At 43.8% G+C, this 21,252-nt stretch overlaps 1 protein-coding gene across 2 annotated transcripts in view; it reads left to right on the top strand.

Moving 5' to 3' along the window:
* The first annotated feature begins 12,194 nt into the window (after window positions 1-12,194).
* map3k5 (mitogen-activated protein kinase kinase kinase 5) overlaps window positions 12,195-21,252 on the top strand; it is a 48,748-nt gene continuing 39,690 nt past the window's right edge. For both annotated transcript variants that reach the window (XM_029496207.1, XM_029496208.1), the window contains exon 1: window positions 12,195-13,083. In XM_029496207.1, the coding sequence (XP_029352067.1) occupies window positions 12,648-13,083 (436 nt within the window). In that variant the 5' untranslated portion in view covers window positions 12,195-12,647. The remainder of the gene's footprint in view (window positions 13,084-21,252) is intronic.

The raw sequence follows: 21,252 nt of genomic DNA, 5'->3' as shown, positions 1-21,252 counted from the left end.
AGCTGAGCCTACCGTGCATGTGCGGAACGTACGAGCACCTTGTTTGTGAAGACTTTCCTGACAGTGACGCATTAGTATCATGTTGTATCCCATTTTAACGCTCTGCTGCAAATTAGCCGTTTATAAGCATCATCTCCATGGTGCAGGGGAGACCTGCAGGGTATGGGGCGCACCTCGACAGTGTCGTAAATCAAAACGTTCATCTTCGTTTAGATTTTCAGCTGCATTCAAATTACTTAAACGCAATCTGATCTTGTGTGTCTTTTGTCTGTTAGACAGATACAGTCAATAACAATCAACTGAGCATCAGATATCCAAGAAACTATTATTTCCTCTCCTTCTTGAGGTGATTTCCAGACTCGTCTTGGACCGAAGTTGCATCCTTTTCTGTGCATTAAAAGATTACGGTTTCACAGAACAGGTCATATTAAGCTCCTGTCATTTATCAATACTTTTAGTTTTTTTATGGAAAGAAAAGATAAAGAATACATTTCAGCTGTGTTGGGCGAAAAAATAAGGTTTTCTGCACAGGAGGATTTCATAAGTATTCTGGCCTTGGAGGAAACAGGATGGGATGTGGGTTTGTGTGTGTGTGTGTGTGTGTGTGTCTGCGCTGCATCGTAGCTGTGTTTTTAAAGGCCTAATGTTTCCTGACATCCCACAGTTAAAGTATCATAGAGGCAGAATGATCGCCGCTGGCAAGCGGAAAAGAGACTGCCTGGGGCCTTTCGCTCTGGGCAAGAGTGTGTGCGTGCGTGTGTGTGTGTGTGTAGTGAAACAGCCTTTCAATGTGCAATATTCTCTGTGTCATCAGCTTAAACAGCTAAACTGGGTGTTCAACAGAGAAGCAGGAGAAGGAAGACAGGAGGAGGGAGGGCAAAAGAAAAAAGAGACGGAGGTAGAAAGAGGGAGGGAAGCTCTCAGTGGCAACACGCAGCATTACAGCCTGGCTCTGCGCCGGACTCCGCTTTTAATGAAGGAGGAAATGAAGGAAGAAGAAGAAAGAGGAGGAAAATCCTTCTGTTAAGTCGACTCTTATTATCTCATCATGCTTCCTACTCCTTTAACTTTCTCTGAATGTGTGTGTGTGTGTGTGTGTGTGCTGGGATCTCCATTAGCAGCAACGCCAAGAGAGAGATGCTGTGGTGTTGAAACCCGTTCCTGAAATAATCAACCACATATCTAATATTCAGCACTGAATTATTCAAGTGTTAAAGGCTCAGAAGTTTCCGCCTTTCCTCCTGTTTTAAGTGCAGGAGGCAGGCTGGTAATGATCTGCACTGCCGGGGCCTGACAACAGCAACTACAGGCCTGGACTTCCTTATTAGTGGACTCCGATTCCCCAGTTTGTGTTTTTTAAGGGTCAAAGTTTAGAGCTTCTTAATTAACAGGGAATTAAGAGCAGACCTGAGCCCGCACTGGAAAATGAAGCTGTCTCGTAGTTGTAGTGCCAGCATAGGGTCAGTCCCTGCACAAAGTGGCACCTTACAGGTGTGTTATTAGGGCAGAGCTGCAGTGACTTTGGCCCGTGGCTGCCACCTTGCAGCAGAGAGCGAGCGAGCAAGGAGGGGAGGGCCAGGGTACAGTGGTGTATAATAGTGTCCAGTGTGAGTCCACACAACAGATGAAGTCATTTCACACTCGTCTGGGAATGAAATGAGAGCCCGTCGATGCCATCTCCTCTTGCGCCTGCTCTCTGCGAGCAGAGCTTTTGATCTTCCGGAGCGGAGCTGAAATGATCCTCTGTCCGAGTTTTTACAGCAAATCAGCGCCGGACAATTCCTCCCCAACCCGTCCCCCGTCCCCCGTCTTCAGAGTTCAAAGCTGGAGCCCAGATGAGATGAGCGCCACTCGCAAGGAATTACATTAGTGCCTGACTGTTCCATGTGCCGGCACGTAATGCATCAGACAGAGAAGAGGATATTTTCATGACTTGAAGGCGGCCATATCGTGCTGTAAAAGGGCTGAGGGAGTGTTACTGCACAACCTAAATTCCTGTGATATTGACCACAGTGTGGCCTGGACTGTTGTCAGGTGGGGGGGGAAACAAAAAGTCCACCCCCCCCCCACCGTCTCCATCGCACAGTCGCACAAACAGGAACAGACAATGAAATAAAACAGGTGCACGGATCCAGATCGGCTTTGCTGCTGTTCCCGTCGTGACCTTTAGTGAGAATGACTTAATGATTCACGTTTTTATTAGTAAACTAAAAAAATAAACAAACTGTAGCTGGAAGAAACAAATGTGCACCAAGTTGTGAGTTAACTTGAGCTTCTACGGGCCAGATGTTCATGTTTGGCATAAAGACAGCGTTAGATTGAGTTTGGTGAATGATGACAACAAACCATGCTGACTTTTATTTTCAGCGTCCGTGTGAACAAATTAGTGAAAACGCTGTCAGTGCGAAGTGCTTTTTCTCTTGTAAATAAATAACCTTTTTTTTTTTTTTATGTATGTTTTAACACTACATCATCAAATTTAGAGGTTGCGGTGTCAGTGTGTTGTTCTCAGTAGGATGAAGTTAGCAGACAAGACTTTGACCACAGACCATTTATAGCACATTTCACACACCCACGAAAAAGTCAGTGTGCTTCAACCATTTGCCAAAAGAGTACAACACATCAAACCATGGAGAGACACACACACACACACACACACACTTCCTCTTCCACTGTGTTCATGTGGAGTCAAAGCAACATGCAGGCAGGGAGGGTTGAGCCATGAATCATGACTATTATCATTAAGTTAAGCACCAACCAGCCCCAAAGGCAGTGAAAGTCTCTGTGGAGAAACGGCACTCTAAATGAGCCTGATTATTATTATTGTCCTCCAAATGAGAGTGATTAGTATTGATGTCTAAATGAGCACTGAGGTTATTATTGCCCTGATTATTATTATTATTATTATTGTGGCGGCGTTATGAGGAGCAGGCAGCCACGCTCATCTTTGCTTCATTCACTTTTAATTCCACAGGCTGCCTCTTTCACCAACAGCAGCACCACATGGTCACTGTGACACACACACACCGTACACAAATCCAATAATAGCAGATACACATACGTGTTTACACGCTGGTGCCCTCTACATGTAAAAAGTTGCATTCTTTCATAAGTATGTATGTGCAAACTTACACTTACACGTCCTCATACAGAAGACACAAAAATAATAATAATAATGATAATTTCATCGATGAACATATGCCTCAAAATGCCCCCACGAACCAGCACTAACCTGGAGGAAGGCGTGTCTGATGGAGGAGCAGATGGAGCCAATTCCCTGCCTTCCCTGAAAACAGAATAAATAAATCATCATTACATCTGGACAGACAACAGATCCGAAAAGGAACGTTGCATATGTTAACTGAGTTAGCATGATCGATGCGAAGGGCCCGTCATCCCCTGTGTGCTGTTTTTGCAGCTAATGGCTGCTGCTAATCAGTGAGTAAACATTACTGTTTTGGTGATTTGCACTGTTATAAATGTGTTTTTTCAGTTTATTGTTGTCAAGCTTGATCAAAGATGAGCAAAGTCTTCCAAATGTAGTTCATTTTCTGGTTGAGCGATTCATTTTAAATGATTGATTTGGGAAATAGGTTTAGAGTATCAATTAGAACTGGGCCTGTGTACGATGTGTATGCATGTGTGAGTGTTATTTATTTATTTATTTTTTTGACCGTATGTGTGCAACGTGTGTGCGTATCTGTGTGTGAGGACAGCTGTCAGATCACCTCGCTGATTGGCCAATATGACAGGCTTCAAAAACAGCCGTGGGAGGAGAAAGGAGGAGGCGGGCTGCCCAGCTGTCAATCACTGCCAGTCACAAGTCCAGCTCAGTCAACAAAGCATCACCTGCCCCCCCCACAGTCAAACACACACCTACAACCAACACGTACAAAATGGAATCCATACAACTCCTTGCACACATCTCCAAATACACAACAGCACATATACATATATAAGCCTCACTGCATTGCACCCAGGTTGGATAACTCTAGGTTATTGTCTCACACACACACACACACACACACAAACGCACGCAGTCATCAGTCTTAACACAGACAGGCATTCAGTTTGACAGAGTAATTATGACGTCCCACTCTGAAGGAGCCCTGGGCTGAAAGGTGAGAGTTATCGATCCCACACAGGAGGAAATTTATCAATGTCCAAACGCTCAGCTCTGACAGGAACCCAATCCACTTAGAGCACAATGTTCAAAGTGCTCAGGTCTGCTCTGAAAACAAACCTGTGCTCGCTTCAGAAGAAGAGTGGCCGGGCTGCAGGGGAAAGGACGGTGACGGTTCAGAGGGGTCAGACACCAACTTCAGACCATCTAAATACTTATTTTGGCATTTTAATCTCCTGACGAACACCTTTTCCTCACCGGGCCCTTTGACTTCTGAGCTACATTTATAGTTTTACTGAATGGCTTTCAATTATTCCCACAGAAGAGCTTGAGCTTTTTATCACTGAGCTTTGGCTTATACCTGCAGGTGAAGAGCACAAATAGAGAAATGTTTTTTTTTTTTTTTTAAGCTGAGGAGCAATGTCCTGCTGCAAATTCAAAACACATGTCTTGTGGTTATACTGCAGCCTGCTCTGTTTAGGCCACTGTCAGTGCAGAATTACCACCGCTGGACAAGAGCTGACACCTAATTTGGTCTTATCTTTGGTGGATTTCTCCCCCTGTGACTGCTGAACATGTTGAAAAATAAAAACGTGGGATATTTTTTTCCGAAAAGAACTCCTGGGCCTCCGGCCACAATCAGCACCAGGGCGACAGCAGACAAATCAGCCTTCACATAACACATGGGAAGTGCACTTGAATAGTTATTAAGCGTTTTCTTGGTCGAGGTATGAGCTCTTCACCCCCACTACGTGTATCTGCCAGATCTTCAAAATAAAAGTCCGCCTCCAAATTATTTTCATTCAATTTCAGCAAAATATCAGAATGTGAATGAAATTTTGTCCACTACATGTGAACACGTTCCCTTGTACAGTTTCATGTCTTGGTGGGTTTTAGCACAATTGTTTGCAGCCTTCCAATGAATCAGGCAACTCACCGGCAGCAGGGTTAGGGTTAGGGTTAGGGTTAGACTTCAGTATTTGGCCACCGACTCACAGAAGTACTGAAAAAAGCACCACAGGGTTCAACGCATACTCTTTTAATAATCCAATTCGACAGTTTAAACACCGGCGCATCAAATCTGTTGTCTTTTATTCACGTTAATGTGTGTCAGACCGCCTTTGTCCCTCCATCCATCCATCCAGCTTCACGTGTCAGAGATTTGGATCAGAATCGCTCAGTTTTAGTTTAGTTTGTGTCAGACGCACATTACTGTAGACTTTCCATTTTAGTGTCAGGCTGTGTGTGTAGTTATCCGCCGTCTGAGCTCTGCGTCTGCTGCGACTGAGGTTTTACTGAAAGCTCGTGTCAAAATATTTAGACTGCTTTCAGAAACTACCTGCACTCGTGTCGGCTGGAGTCGGTTACATTTATCTGTGACTGACAGATCAAGGTAGTGGAGTGTGGCTTACCGCAGCTTGAGAGGATTTTGATATCAATCTTGAAACTACAAACAGGAATTCTCACTCCAGGAACGCCGTCTGCTATTATCTGAAACAGAGACCAGTCAAAATGCTGTAGAGTTTCTGCCTCATTAAAGAACTTCCCTGTGGATTTAGATAGCAGCCAGTTAAACATACATCAACACACAAAGTAGATTGTTGTGGCTTCACTAATTCAGTTATCAAGATAAAATAATCCTATTTATGCCCCTCCATCATTAAAGCAGTTCAGGGATTGATTGGTTCATTGTAGATTATCTGAGTCTGCTCAGAAGGGAGCAGAAACCATGACTGACATTCATATTTTTGAGCTGTTACGGTGACATGAAGTAGGTTTGTCTGGGAACTTTCATCTATATATTCAGCTGCCAATAAGTATGAGCTGAAATCACATGAAATCAAATAATCAGCAGACTAATATGGATATCTCAAGTTATTCATGTGCAAAGAAAAATGCGCAGTGTTCTGAAATGTAAACGAACATTATTATTATTACTATTAAATACATTCCATTTGGATTATTGTCTCAACTGTTTGGATGTTTTGATACATCGCATCAGCAACATTAACAGCTGTTTATTACCAGTCTTGCCAAAAGGATTAGTGGTATTATAGTGTTTACAGTGCGACCTCTGACCTGTGATACCTCCTCGGAGGAGACTCGACACCACTCTGAGTCAGGAAGCGACAAACGGCTGACTAGGCCAGGGCTAGCTAGCTAGCATGCTAACTATCAGTAGAAGATTGAAGCAAAACAATCAACAGTGACTTTGTTCAGCTCTTGGTGATGAAAGGGAATCAAGTTTGATATTAAACTTGTAATTTTTCTGCTGGACTGTGAGTTTCCCCCACTCAGGGAGTAAAAAAGGGTTATTTTATCCTAACGTGTCTTATCTGGTCTTAGCTACTGCTAATGCTGACTAAGTCTCAACAGCAAAAGTTAAACAATTCAGCTTTGTTAAACTCACGTTTTTATGGTTGGTGCAGCAACAGATATTTGTTTGTTACTCAGAAGCATCTTTGTCTTCTCCAGAAGAAAACAAATAAAAAAACATCTCAAAAAGGATTTCAGCTGTGACTTAAAGAAAAAGAAAAAAAACTAAACAACACAACAAACACAACATCCCAGTGATGAGCTCACTCCTCAGCACCCACATCGCACAGTAAACCAGTGATTAGGATGCATGCATGATCTTCGGTGCAAAGCAATTAATTATATTGTGAGTAATTACAGCCATTTGTTGTAGAATAATATTATTAAATGGATGCCATCATGCTGCATTTCAGTTTTGTTTTGTTTTTGTTTTTTTTTTGTCTTGCATTATGCTGAAGAGAAGTGCTTCCGTGTTGCTTTGCACAAAATGCAATTAAGGAAAGATTTTGTCGGTGCATCACAAGAAAATTTAACATCTTAACTTTCTGAATACTTTAAATGCAACTCGCTTCAGAGTAGCAATAATGTATTTATATCATTATTATTATTATCATCATGAGGGCAATTCAATTCACAACCTATGTGAGAGTGTGTTCATACATACATAATATATTTTCCACGCGATGCCAACACCATTCATTATTCCCTTGAAACCATTTAAGCAATTTTCTGGATCACAAAGAAACAAATCTTTCCCTTCATTTGTAGCAGTTTGGTCAATATTTCTGTCAGAGCTTGGCTTTCAAAATGAGACTGTCATGAGAGGCGTCGACAAAAAAGTGTGGTGGAAAATATATCCATTAGGGACGTGTGTGTGTGTGTGTGTGTGTGTGTGTGTGTGTGTGTGTGTGTGTGTGTGTGTGTACCCTCTCTAAAGTTTTGCTCCTATGCACCACAAGGGAAAATCCATTGTGTACTTTGTGTGTGTGTGTCTATGTGTGCATTATTTGTCTTCCCGCTTGTCGGCTCCACCATCATATGTCGCCGGGCACCTGTGGACATCTGCCTGCAGCCCGAGGTGATGTCCACACCTTCATTTTTCTCAGACAATGAGTGGAATCATTTCCCCTCACGCAGACCCCTCCATCATTATTGACACAGAATTATTGATCAGGGCCTCGTCTGGTAAATTACAACCTATTAGTCAAACTCTTTCCCCCCCAGTTCTGAGAAAGAGCAAAAAAAAAAAGTTCATGGAGTGAGATTATGGTGAATATTGTGAAGGTGGCTGCTGAAAATTCATAGTTTTTCACCTGTTTTGACGGAGATTTATTGGACATATAATGCAGATTAAACGGCAGACAAGCACATGTTGGCCCGATCCGTTCCTCAAGGTGCCGCTGCCACCAAATCAACATTAGTTCAAGAAACCGAGGTTCCAGGTAAAATCTACAACATTGAAGTCAGAGAGCACACCAGCTGCCTCACTTAATTTTTTTTTCTTTCTTTTTTCTTTTTTTTTTTTGTGATGTTTTGCCCGAGGCCTATCCTACTAAAGAGAAGTAATTTGGCTTATCTTATCCCAGAGACCTAGCAGCTGCTTTTTATTCTTTTTTGTGAGGTCTTTTTTCTCATTTAGTCCAACAAAGATTGTCCTCATAGATTGACCTTCTCTGTGCCTGCAGGCCGTTGCCCTCATGCCAGTAACTAGATAACACACTCTATCAGAGATTTGAGAAAATCATTGGGAAAGCAGTGGGGCTGATAGTGGCATCAATCCTAACCTGACACCAGGCTGGGTCAACCATTTATCTCTCCACACCGCCTCTGGTCACAACAGCGGCCATCTTGCTCTGCTACATCCTTCTTTAATAACCTTGGCCATGTCTCTTTGCAGACTGAGAGGATAAGGCACCTCGGCACTCCTAGTTCCCTCGCCTCATCGCCGCTGTTTTGTTTGCATTTTGCCCGTGAAAATCGCATTCAAACACGTTCACAGTCAGATCAACAAGATTGTTTGTCCACCAACAAACACACACACACACTGAAGATGTCTAACAAGAGGGCCAAAGCTCCCAAACTCGTTAGCATAGGAGTTAATGGTGGCTCCACTGTCATTAATTCCCCATGGTGTTTGACTTAAATGCTTCTATATTGGTGGAGTGAGAGATTCCCAGAGGCCTCGTAGCACTGAGATCATTGTTTTTCACTTACTAACAATGAACTTATGATCAGAGCGCCGCAAGGCTTTTAAAAAATGCCCCGTAGGATCATTACAGACCCCGTGCGAGTGTGTGTGTGTGTGTATGACGCCAATGAGGCCAGCAGAGCAGCGGTGTGTCCGAGGCTCATCTCGCTGCTCTGTGGAGCAGCCAGGATGAGTGGGGAGGTTAAATGGGGCGTCATCAATCTCAATGAAGTGCAATTATTTTCTCACTTATTAATCATTGCAGGCTAATAGCTAGTGGCAAAGCCGGGCCCGCCATTTGTCAAACTTAGCAGATTTCTGTAATTTTGTTTCCCCGTTTCCCTCTGATGTTTGTGTAGACTTTGGCAGATATCTATGGAAGGCTGCAATAAGTCTGTGCCTCCAAGTATCTATCTCCTACCTGCACCGCAGAACTAACTGAACTTCTTGCAGTTTCTCTATGTGAGTGATTCTCCCCATTTCAGAGCTGAGTGACTATTTCATGGTCTGTGGCAAAGCAGAATGAAAAGCTTTATTTGCAGGGTGCAGCGTGGATGACCTATTGATGGTTAACTATACTCAGACCCTTACAAACTTAAACCAAAACTCCATAGTCTGACTTGTTTGTTGCTAATTCAGACCGAAGGCCGTGCATGTCTTTCAGTTTTACTAGACGCTGTATGGATGATTCTTCAGCTGAGAAATATAATGCAACAGCGGTGCAACCTGGCACAGCAACTTGACATTTACAAGAAAGGTCATTGTGTGCGCTTTTCTTTTACAAGGTCCAGCTGGACGATGTCAAACCAGGTCATGATTAAAGAGAGGCTTGATAAGGTAAACAAGGGAAGGAGTTAAACCGCCAGAGGTCAACAGAAACAAGCTGCTGTTTTTTTAGCTGCTGTTGAATAGTTAAAGCTGCGCTGATCAATATTTTTGTGTTACCTGATGTATCAGACAAACCCACAGAGGATTATCACCCAGCTCTGCTCCGGAGAGGCCTCGAAGTCGCTTTCAGCTCATTGTTTTGATTTAACGGCTCACTTTTCTGTTGGTTTCACTCTCGCTGCGCTCGTCAGCCCGGCAGCTGAAGGCAGGTTCGCCCCAAAGCGCAGATAAAGCCTCTGGACGCTACCAGCCCAGCGGCAAACAGAGGAGGGACAACACCGGTGACGAGCCTCTGAACACGCCGTGTGTAAAATGATGGCTCGTATTCATCATGTGAGCAGAAATGAGACAATTTACTGCTAATGCTGCTAAAATGTTCAGCATAACAACTCAACGCAGGTCATCTGTCTCTTCAAAAATCTCATTTTTAAAATTCTTCAGTGGAGGTGTGGCCATGCCAATCAGAATTTAGCAACAAGGAAATAGCTCATCTGTTCTCAGATCAGTCTTACAGGATCCAGCTTGTGTGTCTCTGTGCTGTTCAGATGCTGAATACAACTGCAGCCAAACAAATGTAGAGTTTCACTTTTAAAGGTTTTAATCAGCTGTCGCTAGTTTTTATTAAAGAAACGTTGAATGCAACTAGACCTCCATCTTGTTTTCCACCCCTCCACAGGGCCGTCTCCTGATTTGAGGCTTTGAGTTTAGAATTCGTTTTGTGTTTTTTGAATTTGTTACGTTCTTATCCAAAAGTGCAGGGCATCGCTGGAGCTTGAAAAAGCCTCATTCATCTTTCATAAGTAATTTTGACTTTTTTTTGTCTGGAAGCTTCTTCTACCTCTCTGTAACTCCAAGTGCAGGCAGTGACAGTCGCATTGTCAACATTCTTGGCGTTCTGCAATAACCTGAATAAGGGGAGCTCTGGGTCACAGCTTCAGGAGAAATTTCCTGCCGGGGGACAGAAACCTTTCCAAAGCTCGTCTGCAGGATGCAGAGGCTCAGCAGCTCCACAGCTCTGTCTGCCAGATGTGTCAGGCAGCGTTGGCTGGAAGAGGCAAGACTTCATTTTCATTTGCTCTGACATCTTCGTTGTTTTTATTATTATGATGATGATGTTATTTTTACTTTTATGAACGCATTAAAGGTTGAAATAGCAGTCTATCAGCAAGCGTTGCATTTCAGTGAGGGGGGGGGGTTCTTCAGGGGTGTATATGAGTGACTGAAAAAAGAAATTAGTGAGTTAAAACATGCATATTTATTGTATTGAATAATTTGACTGACAATAATGAAACCCCTGCATTCACAACACTTGATTTGAGAGTGAGTGAGCGACACAGTGATGCATAAACAGTTGGGTGTAATCTGTAATTGGCCCTGAGCTAAATGATGAGGAGCAGACAGATGTGTTTAAGGACAGACGGTGAAATAACACAGCCCCGTGGATGTGTTTGGTTTGGCAGCTCTCAGAGCGAGAAGTTCCCGGCTAAAATTTGTGGTCAGTGTGGGACATCTAGTGGGAGAGATGGGAAAGATGCTTTTGGTTCTCTTTACCTTGGTGATGTCTTCACACCAAGACTAAAATATCCCATTTCACGCTCAGTGTTTTTGCAGTGTGTTCACCTCCACAGAGACTAAAGCTGCCAAACTTCTGCTTTTAACTACAGCAGCTATCGAGAAACATTTTGTGTGGCTACTTTGTGTAGTCACATAAACAACACTTATATTTTGTACAGTTTGTGTCCTTTATGTGTCATTAAGACGAGTAGATATTTAGGTGGAGAAAGGTGCAGAGGAATGGACAGAAAGAAGAAAATTAAAAATTAAGATTAAAAAAAAAAAACAAATTAAAGCAATAAATTACAAACCAGACACAATGAATGTTTATTTTCTGGTGTAAGTCTAAAACAAACAAGAATATTAACCATCTGCAGATTATGGACATTTTTTTGTGAATCGACCTAATGAACGTGATCATGTTCTAGTCAAATACTAAAGAAGACTGTTGAACCACATGAACATTTAGTTGCCAGTTTATTAGGTTTAGTTATTTATTAAAAACAGTTGAGAAAAGGTTTGGGCTCTTAAATCCAGAAATCAAGAATCTGTTCGAGCTGTTTCGAACATAATTTCTCATTCTTTACAGTTTATTGATGTTCTGTAAAAACTTTGTAGATTCTTTCCTTAAAATAACTGCTGTACCATTTAAGGTAATGTGTAAATTTACCTTCATGATGTGTAATATGGAGTCCTGACCACAAGATGTCCTCCTGAGGACAGCAGAGGAAGAGGCCGTTTATTAAAAAGGCGATTCATCCTGAACTCAAGTTTAAAAGCTGCAGCCACTGAAAGCTGATTTATTATTATTATTATTATTATTATTATTATTTCATTTCATGTTGTCTTGTTCGATAATTCAGGTAGTTTGTATCGTAACTTTATAAAAATGCTGTTTTTATTTTTAAACAGATGAATGTTCAGGGCTGCCTGTTTATTCTCTAAACTCCTTTTAGTTCTGTGGATCCTTTCCTTTTCTTGATTATTTTGTTTGAGATAATTCTGTTGAATTCAGTGAACTGCTCCTTTTTTTTTTTTTGGCTGCACACTCTCCGCGGTGTCTCCGCCCAGCTGGCCCCGCACTCCCCCGCCTCTCCCCGCCCAGTGAGTGAGTGAGTACCGGGTGTCAGCGGGGGAAACTAGGCAGGGTCCGCCTGCTCATGAATCCGGTCCGGACTCCGACTTTCTCCGTCCAGACTTTGAACCGGCGGCGCTCAACTTGCTGCGGCTCCCGCGGCCGCTTCGTGCGTTCGCACAACTTTGCGGGGAAGAGTGCGGGTTCGCTGTGGGCGCCGGGGAGGAATGCGCGGATCTCGGCGGCTCTTCCTCTTGTTGCGCGGACCGTGTCGTGACTCCGGCCGATCCGGGAGCTTCTTCTGAGAGCCTGCAGCAAGAACGAGCCACCATGCAGCACGATGTGGAGCTGCAGGCCGGCCTCTAACCGACACCGCACGTCGTGCCTGCGCGGAGGCTCCGCGGGGAAGCGCCGTGCGTAACGCCGGCTGTCCATGGAGGACTGGCCGGGGAGCCGCTCATCGCGATCCACGCTTCGACGCAGCGAGTGACACTTTAGACAAGATGAGTCAGGACCAGGACGGGATCTCCTTACCGGTGCCTTGCTTCGGTGTGTGTCCCGGCAGAGAGAGCAGCAGCGGCGGCGGTGCCTCCTCCGGAGTCCCCGCAGCCGGGAGTTTCTGGCAGGACACGGTGATCGGCGGCGGAGGAGGCGGCGGCGGCGGCGGCGGCGGCGTGGGGGGGCTCAGCCCGGCCGCCGTGAGCTGCCCGTTGATGGACGGCGGAGGTCTGCTGTCCACCGGGAAGTCGTGCAAAAGCAGGCCGGTGACGGTGGCCTATGTGGTGAACGGAGAGGCCAGCCAGCAGAACAACGCGGAGGGCATGGCTCTGCAGTGCCTGAAGGACGCCTGCGACACGGTGGGCAGCAAGCTGGAGGCTGTCAACTTCAGCAAACTGGACTTTGGGGAGACAACAGTGCTGGACAGCTTCTATAATGCAGGTGAGCCCCCCCCCCCATGCATGAAGGAATGTAAACATTTACAGATTTTTAGATCAATCTTCTAAATGCTTCTCAGAGGATTTAATCTAATCTGTGCTCTCCATTAAAATGATTAAACTGGAGCCAGTCACCCCTGAAGTGCATTACTTCACACTTGCATGAAACAGGAATGTTAACTGTCTTCCAAACTAGTTTTGGGGGGGTCAAAGGTCACGCCTTTGTTGTTCCTGGAAACAGTTTTGCCTGCAGGACGGTTACTCTGAGCTCTTGTAAACACACGCCATCACAGCTGTGTGCATGTCAGGGCTCGAGCCTGCAGCCTTCATGCTTATCTCCCTGCTGTGTGAGAAAAAGGTGGAACTCCAGCAAAAAAAAAAAGTTTGCTCCACACAAATGTGGGGGTGATTGTGTATTTTCCCTGCCACACATAGTTTCCCCCCTTCCATTGTGCGCCTCCAGTGTTGTGCCGGAGTGTCGTGGGTTGAAGGCATGAGGCCGGACTTTCCACTGGAATCCACGAGCCGAGAAACAAAGTTGAACCGTCCGACTGAGAGCACTTTCCCTACTTTTATCATACTGTATGGGAAACAGTTGGCTTATAATCCTCCTGAAAACGTTCAGTTGCATAATGAGCCCTGAAAAAAAGAAAAAAGAAAAAAGGCATGCTTTGGAAAGGCAGACCTTTCAGGGGCCATGGTCAAATGAAAAGCAGCTGTTAATGTACAGAGATGAGGAGCCAGAAGAAACAGCCAGTGTTTGGATTTAACTCAGGTATCTGCTATCAGGATTTGTTCAGCAGGCTGCTGCCAACCAGCAACACCTCAAAATACCAGCTTGTCAAAGTCATCAAACTTCAATGGCGCCTCACACCTCTCTTTATCAGCACACTGATGGCAATGATAGCAACTCTGTCCAAATGAGATTTCATCTCAGCGACGAGAGTGAATCAAACTTATTTGTTGTCTAAAGCAGCCAAGATGAACTTTCAACCAGGACAATTTCTGATCTGAACTGTTTGTTACAGTGAGAACACAACGAACAGCAGAAATCAATCTGACAAGGCCACACCTGGAATCTAATCATTTCTTATACTGATCTTCAGGCTGAACTAAAGACATTCATTAAAAAAAAACAAAAAAAAACAAAAAACAACTTTCTTCTCGCCACTTTGACTTTACATGAACTTTCGACATGCTGGAAAATGAACTTGTCAGCTAAACTTAGGCCGGTCAGCAACACTGACTTTTCATTAACCACAAAATGTCCTTGGTATAGATTCCTGACCCCAAAACAACAGCAGCACACGAGGAGAAGCGCGCTGTGCAGACCTTCTCGGCATGTTTATCGTTGAAATAATGTTAAAAACAGGATCCCAATCACTGAAATGGAATGCAGCAATAAATCGTTTTTGATTTACGCACACCAACTCATTAATCACCTTCCAGGACAGGATACACCGGTGAAACCAGACAGTTGTACGTCTGTCTGTTCAGCGTGTGCTGGGCTTGTGGCTTCTCATAACATTGTGTTATTAGTTGTACAAACACATCAAGTGCTCTTATTTTCCATTTGGTTGTCTTCCTCTGACCTACCGTGGAATTTTACTCCAAATGCACATGGGAGGTTGGAAGGAGGAATTTTCCCAGAAACACACAGTTGTATCCGCTCAAACACAAACTACTTTTCCTGTGCAAGTGTGTGTAGTAGATATGAGCGCCAGACAACAAAAAACTTTAAACAATGACCTCAGAGCTGGACCGAAGGCGTCTGCACGCCTCCTAATGTGGAAAGATGATTTGGCAGATTCGAATGCAGAGAGAGGCTGCTGATATCTGTCCTTAAATGTCCGCCTCGCGCACAAAGACACACACACAAAGAGGGCATTTAGCTGAGAGATAGCAGAGGCCGACTGTCGAGCCTTTGGGTCGGATATGTTGCAGAGGTTGTTTTTCTTCCGTCGAAGGCAGACTCTGTTCCAGAAGTCAGACCGCAGATATCACCGCTGGCAGTCGTATTGATCAGCTGGAGCTCGAGCACAATGCGCAGAGGTCTTACTCACATCTTATTAACACCAGTCAGCTGTGACGTTTGGCTTCATTCGACAGCAGTGGCTTTTAAAAATTCATCTCAAATACACTCCGTTTCAAACGCAGCAAATTGTCACATCTAGAAACTTTGGCCCAGCGACTCTAAATGCTTTCCAAATGACAATGATTTTATTCCTTCATTTTAAAGAGTTTCTCTACAGCTTAAAGGTGTTGAAGAGACTTTTGTAAGTTTTGGCTTTGCATTAGAAACAGTTTAAGTCTTACAGGTTACATTACAGATCATAATCTGTCTGCAGTATGAGTCTTGAGTTATCTCCCACTGACTGTGGGATGATTTCAGATGGATGCAGCATCATCGCCTGTCATTTCATTGCATTGACAAGGCAATAAAGCTGAAAGCATCCCAACTTCAACCACTTTAAAAATCAGCTGCCTTTGACTGGATGCATCTATTAAAGCTGCAGCAACAAAATCTATTTGTGATAATCAGTGGAGCAAAACACACAGTTAATCCATCAGCTAATAATTTACTTTGGCTGCAGCGAGTGGTGGCTTCCAATGGAAGCAGTTTTTTTTTTTTTTTTAATCATAAAAAAGCAGAAGTTAAGATGAGTATGTTAGGTTGCCGCCCCCCCCCCCCCCCCCCCCCCACACACACACACACACACACACACACACACACACCACCACAGTGAGAATCATCGTTGTATAAAGTTCGTTGACTCCTGAACACACATTCTGTCTGGTCGGTTTGATCAGATGATGATGATGATGGTGGTCCAATTGGTCACGTAGAGTCTGTACCTACCTCAGCCTGTTTGAAGATGTGCCCCCCCCCCCCCCTCACCTGTGTCTTTCCCTCTCCTCCCCTCCCTCCCCTCTTGTCCTAAAGATTGTACGAGTGTTTTGGTGGAGAGTTAGCTTGATGCTTTGATGGCTGGCAGGAAACAGCAAAATTAACAAACAGCACTCTAGTGAACAAAGTTCTGCGTGTTTCATACGAGCGCATCAATCATCGCCTCTATTGACAGTAAATTGCCGGGGTGAGGCCTCCTAGCCGGCTGCTAATCGGGCTTTAGTGTACTGAAAACAAGACAAGGTGGACACATTCTTCAGTCGGCAATCGTGTAGTTCAATGTTACCTCTGACAGAAAACAGGAAGTTCATTTCCACCTGAATAAAGGTGTGATGTCGTATTGACATGTCGATGCAGCTACAAACACATTTGCAGCTATATTCAGATATAAAATGAGTTTGTGATCAAACTGCTGCCAATATTCAGGATTTTCTAGATAAATATGTGTGACTGGAGTCGACACTGGCTGAAAACCATTTGGTGCGTCGGTATTCTTCGGGGATTAATTGTGCAGACTTGTGCTGTTCCACCTGTCGAAGCTGGTTGGCTGTTGGGCCATAGCTGTGGTATGCAGAGCTTTATCTTTCCAGTTGATCGTCATGCTGTTACCTCATCTTTTTGTTTTTTTCTTTTAACAGTCCATCGGTGCTTTGAGTGTTTGCTCACCTTTTGTTTTGTGCTGAGAGCTGAAGTTCAGTCCTCAGCGCTCTGCCAACAGCACATACAAAACTCACAAATTGTTTTTAGGATGTCCACTTGTGCTTTTTTTTTTTTTTTTTTTTTTTTGTTACACTGAGCTGAAGAGGAGAACATTGTTGAAACCTCCAGCCACAAACCACTAGAAAGAATAGTTGTCACTGAAGGTGATGAAAACTTATGTTCTAGCTAGTGTATAATGCTCGTGAGTATCTACGGTGACTTTAAAAAAGCAGTCACAGTACATTTGCATCATTGTAAACCCAGAACATTACTGCCGAGGTGTGCAGAAAGATTTTACAAATGTAAAATATTCAATTTACGCATAGAACAAGCAGAAATCTATTTCTTTATTTGTCCTTAATAAATCAATTGAATAGTTAATTACAGATGAGCTGTTAGCTCAGCGGCTAACGACAAACAAGCCCATCAGTCAAAATGAGGATTTACCTCCTTCGCTAACAGCACGCTAAGTTTGCACAGTTTAGCTCAAAAGCATGTTTATATCAAAGATTCTTGTCTGCAGTTCATGCTCTGACAGTGAAGGATTATTTTTTTTATAAATTTTTTTTTAAGTAGATAAACTAAAGAGATGTGTTAGCGTCTCTGCAGCTCTTTCCCGCAACAGTCGGAAGTGACGACTTCTTATTAATAAATGTTTAAAATAGATGTCAGTTCAATTTCACCAAAGTTAAATTCCCTGTTACTCTTTTCTTTCTGGCTTTAGTTACACAATTTTATTACATTCTTTAAGTAAAACATGAGCTCTATAGAGGGAAGCAGTGTAATCCTTTCACAGCGGACGAGGTCCAACTATGTTTATTGTCGGCGTTGGTGGGCCTCAGCTGACGGCTTCCCTCTGCGAGCGTCTTGGGATTCACCGGCATGAGACTGAACATTCAGCTCCCCGACAGAGAGGCCTTGCCGCTCTGAAAATCCCCTCAGCTGGCACTCAGCTAAGTTGTTTATCCTCCCTCCTGTTTACTCTGCATGCTCGGCCGCTCCTTGGAGGTTAGAGAGCACAAGGTCAGAGGGAATTAGCCCACAGGCCACTCAATGGCGTCTGGGGAGGAGAGGCCGCACCTCAGCGGGAGTGGTAGCTGCCAACAGAACCTCAAGTGCATGTTGGCAGATGATGTTTTTCCCCCTCGATGGTACATGGTAATATTTCTCAACAGGAAGTGGTGGGGATTGAAAATTTGAAGCTGAGGATCAGTTCTTCATTCATTATTATGGCGAAATCCTCGTCACTCACTGCAGTCACTAATCTTTGCATGTTCTGCAGACTAATAACAGTAATCCTAAATGTCCTTCTCTGAAGTATTTCAATATCAAACAGTTGTTAAAAGGTTTCAGCCTTTTTGTTTTGCATGTTTACTCCTGGATAAACCCCAGGCTAGAATTCTTAAGTGCCCCGCAGAAAAATGACAGGAGTTAGAGAGGCGGTGAATCAAAGCTCCCTCTCAGCTCTTATCAGGGTTCATCTGAGGTAAAAGGAAGCAGGAACGGGTAGCCAGCATCTTTAGAAATCATTGGTGGGGCGTTGAGGGAACTGACTTCTATCATTTTCAGCATGACGTGAGGCAGCAGGAAGTCGTGAATGATTTTTCTCACCGCAGATATCTGCAGGATCACCCTCGATGCATGATGCGTTTTTAGTCCAGTCATAACGACTGTGTTAAAAAAGAGCAGGGCTGCTTTCTCAAATGTTACAACCCCTTCACCTACATTAAACGCTGAGCCTGCCTTTGCATTTGTTCTTCACACATGCAGCTTGCAGCTCTTGTCTTGTGCAGCACATGCACCACAAAGGTCGACGAGTGCGAGTGCAAAGCCCCGTATTCGCACGGGTGTCTGTGGGAGACTTACAGCCTTTTTCAGGGAGCAACAGAAAACCAGTTTCAATTCACACAGAACACTAAAAGTTACAGACAGACGGAAGGACTGCTGCTCCGTTCAAGGCCGCCCCGTGATGGTGTTGACCTGATTAACATGGCATTTGCAAAAGTCCCCGTCTCGTCTGTCATTAACTGATCACCCGAATTTGCTGCAATTAATCTTTTCGTGCTAATCTAAAGAAATGTTCTGAGTTCAGTGTCAAACTCCAGAAGTGGAGAGCCACAGCAGTTTCATTTTGGTGGAAACGCAGGCAGGAACATGCCAACTCCACACAGGTGAGCGTGCTAACCACTGTAGCCACGAGCATCAGTACCAAATTCAATCCACTAAGGAGTATTTATATCCCCACTTTTAAATCAGCTGGCTCTGAGAATACCCAAAAAAAATGTATTACACCGTTCCGGTGTGTGACATTTCTTTATTTCCAGGTGCTAATCTTTTCCACTTTGGGTGTTTGGGTGTAATTTTACACAAATCTCTAACAAGTACAGTTTGCAAAACAACTGCAGCTCTAACTCAGTCCCATCACGTGAGGTCATTGAGATTTGGCTGAAACATTTGTTTACTTTGAATAATGACAAATCCCTGTTTTGTTTCAGTGAAATCAGTTTCACTGAAAAACGAGCCGGGAGTAAAACAGGCAAGTCGGGGCAGCCAGCCCAGTGTCACGGGTTTGAATCCACATTCTGCTCCCGGCTACTCCCCCCCCCACCACCACCACCTCGGGGACGCACCAGTGCAGTGTGTGAAAAGACAACAAAGTGGAGCAGAGGTGAAAAAGAGCCAGTCTGCCAGGAGAGCGGTGCAACTGGCAGCTCATTTCCTGCATTCTGCCGTTTTTCAGGGTCGATTCCTTCAAGCACACTTTTGTCTAACAATAAAGGCGGCATTAATCTCTGAGCTGGGCACGCAGTCCAAATATACTGAATTACTATTGTCTAGTATTTTCCATATTATCCTCTGGGAGAACACTGTGGCTATATTTACATGGACAGAAATACTCAGTACAAAGACTTCCATGGTGCTTTTTTTTTCTTCCATTCCCATGGTTGTATTTTTGGGAGAGTCTTGTTTATACTTTGTATTGCTTTTTGGCTTCACATGTAGCTGAACCTGATTCACTATAGTGAAATTTAAAGTCAGATGCCTCAAGGTGTTTGTCACAGTTTCAAATCCCTACACACGTGTGTGTTTTGTTTTGTTTTTTTTAAGTCCGTGTTTTTTGGCTTTCCCTTTCCTCAGTTAAATCTACATGTGGTTGAAAAGAAAATAAAAAACTGTACAGGCAAAACCAAATGTCATCATTAATGAATGATGATGTCTCCCAGACAGACAAACCACCACCCTGTTTTTATCTGCGCCGCTAGTTTCGACGAACTTCTCGTTTCCAGAACACGTTCAGCTAAAAGGCTTCTTTTTTGTGCACATGATTTATTTGCATATGACTTTTTTTTTTCTGTTTTCTAATTCTTTGGAAGAGTTTAAAAACCTCCAATATATATTTTTGAGCAAGAAACTGAAGTTCAAGATGTAAACACACAATCTCTGTCCCAAAACTGACGCTTCAATCTGTTCTGTTTTCTTGATTGAAGCATTTTGTTTCCCTTTTCTCACTAAAATTAGGCGGTAGAACAGGCAGGCGTTGATGTAAACAGTCATGTTGAGTTTACATGAGTGTAGATCAGAGTAGGAAGTAATAAATACCCATTTCCAAGTGTCAGGTGATTGGTGATTGTTTTTTTTTTTTTAGTCACAGGCCCTTATTTGTTCATATCTTATGCTGTACCAGCACTCAGGACTGAAGTGTACACAAAGAGACACAACAAGGGGAGGATTTGGTCGACACACATGTTGCACACTGGCAGCAGCACACAATTTACACAGTGATGTGCAGATCTGCGTGCAGATCCTGGTGGATGAGGGGAAGATGGCAGACATTGTGTGCAGCACAAATAGCAGACGAGGTGATCGTTATGCAGCTGCAATGACGACCGTCCTCCGCAGTTCCTGAAAATTTGGCAGAGAGTTGGGACACTATGCTCTCGAAGGTGGTGTTGTTTTGTTTTGTTTTGTTTTGTTTTTTTTTTGGGGGGGGGGCACTCTTTGAGTGTGGGAAACGGTTTGGAGACAGTCTTTCCTCTGTCTGGTTGTGTTTCTCAGTGTGGGCAAAGCTCCACTAACAGCAGCCTCGCCATTACAGAGAAGGCGAAACATCTGATGTGCTACACATCAGCCGTTTGACTTCAGTTTTTTCCAGCAGCGTCCTCGTTGAGTCTCCATGGTTACCGCATCTTACGTGGTGGTTGTGATGTAAGTGTTTTATCAACCTACTGTACCTGATTGGTTCCGCGTATTCACAGTAGAACTGCAGCTGGCTCCATGTTGACCCACGGAAACTCTGCTGCTAATGTAATTACTCGGCCATTTTCCCAAATATGACGTGATGTTCGGCCAAAAAAGGGCCAAACTGCACATCCACTGAGCTATCACAGAAAAGGAGATTACATAAAACATGACGTTGTCAGCAAACTTCACTAGAACATGAAAATTTGGGATTGATACACATACTGAGGTACAAATGGGGCACTTTTATCCAAAATACCTTTCACCTGATAATCACTCATTTAAAGATAGCGTTAGCTGCTAAAGTTAAATATGTTCATCTTTTTT

Source organism: Echeneis naucrates, chromosome 24 (assembly GCF_900963305.1).
Source record: "Echeneis naucrates chromosome 24, fEcheNa1.1, whole genome shotgun sequence".
NCBI lineage: Eukaryota > Metazoa > Chordata > Actinopteri > Carangiformes > Echeneidae > Echeneis > Echeneis naucrates.
The sequence above is the reverse complement of the archived record's forward strand: the minus strand, read 5'-3'. Positions and strand labels throughout refer to the sequence as shown.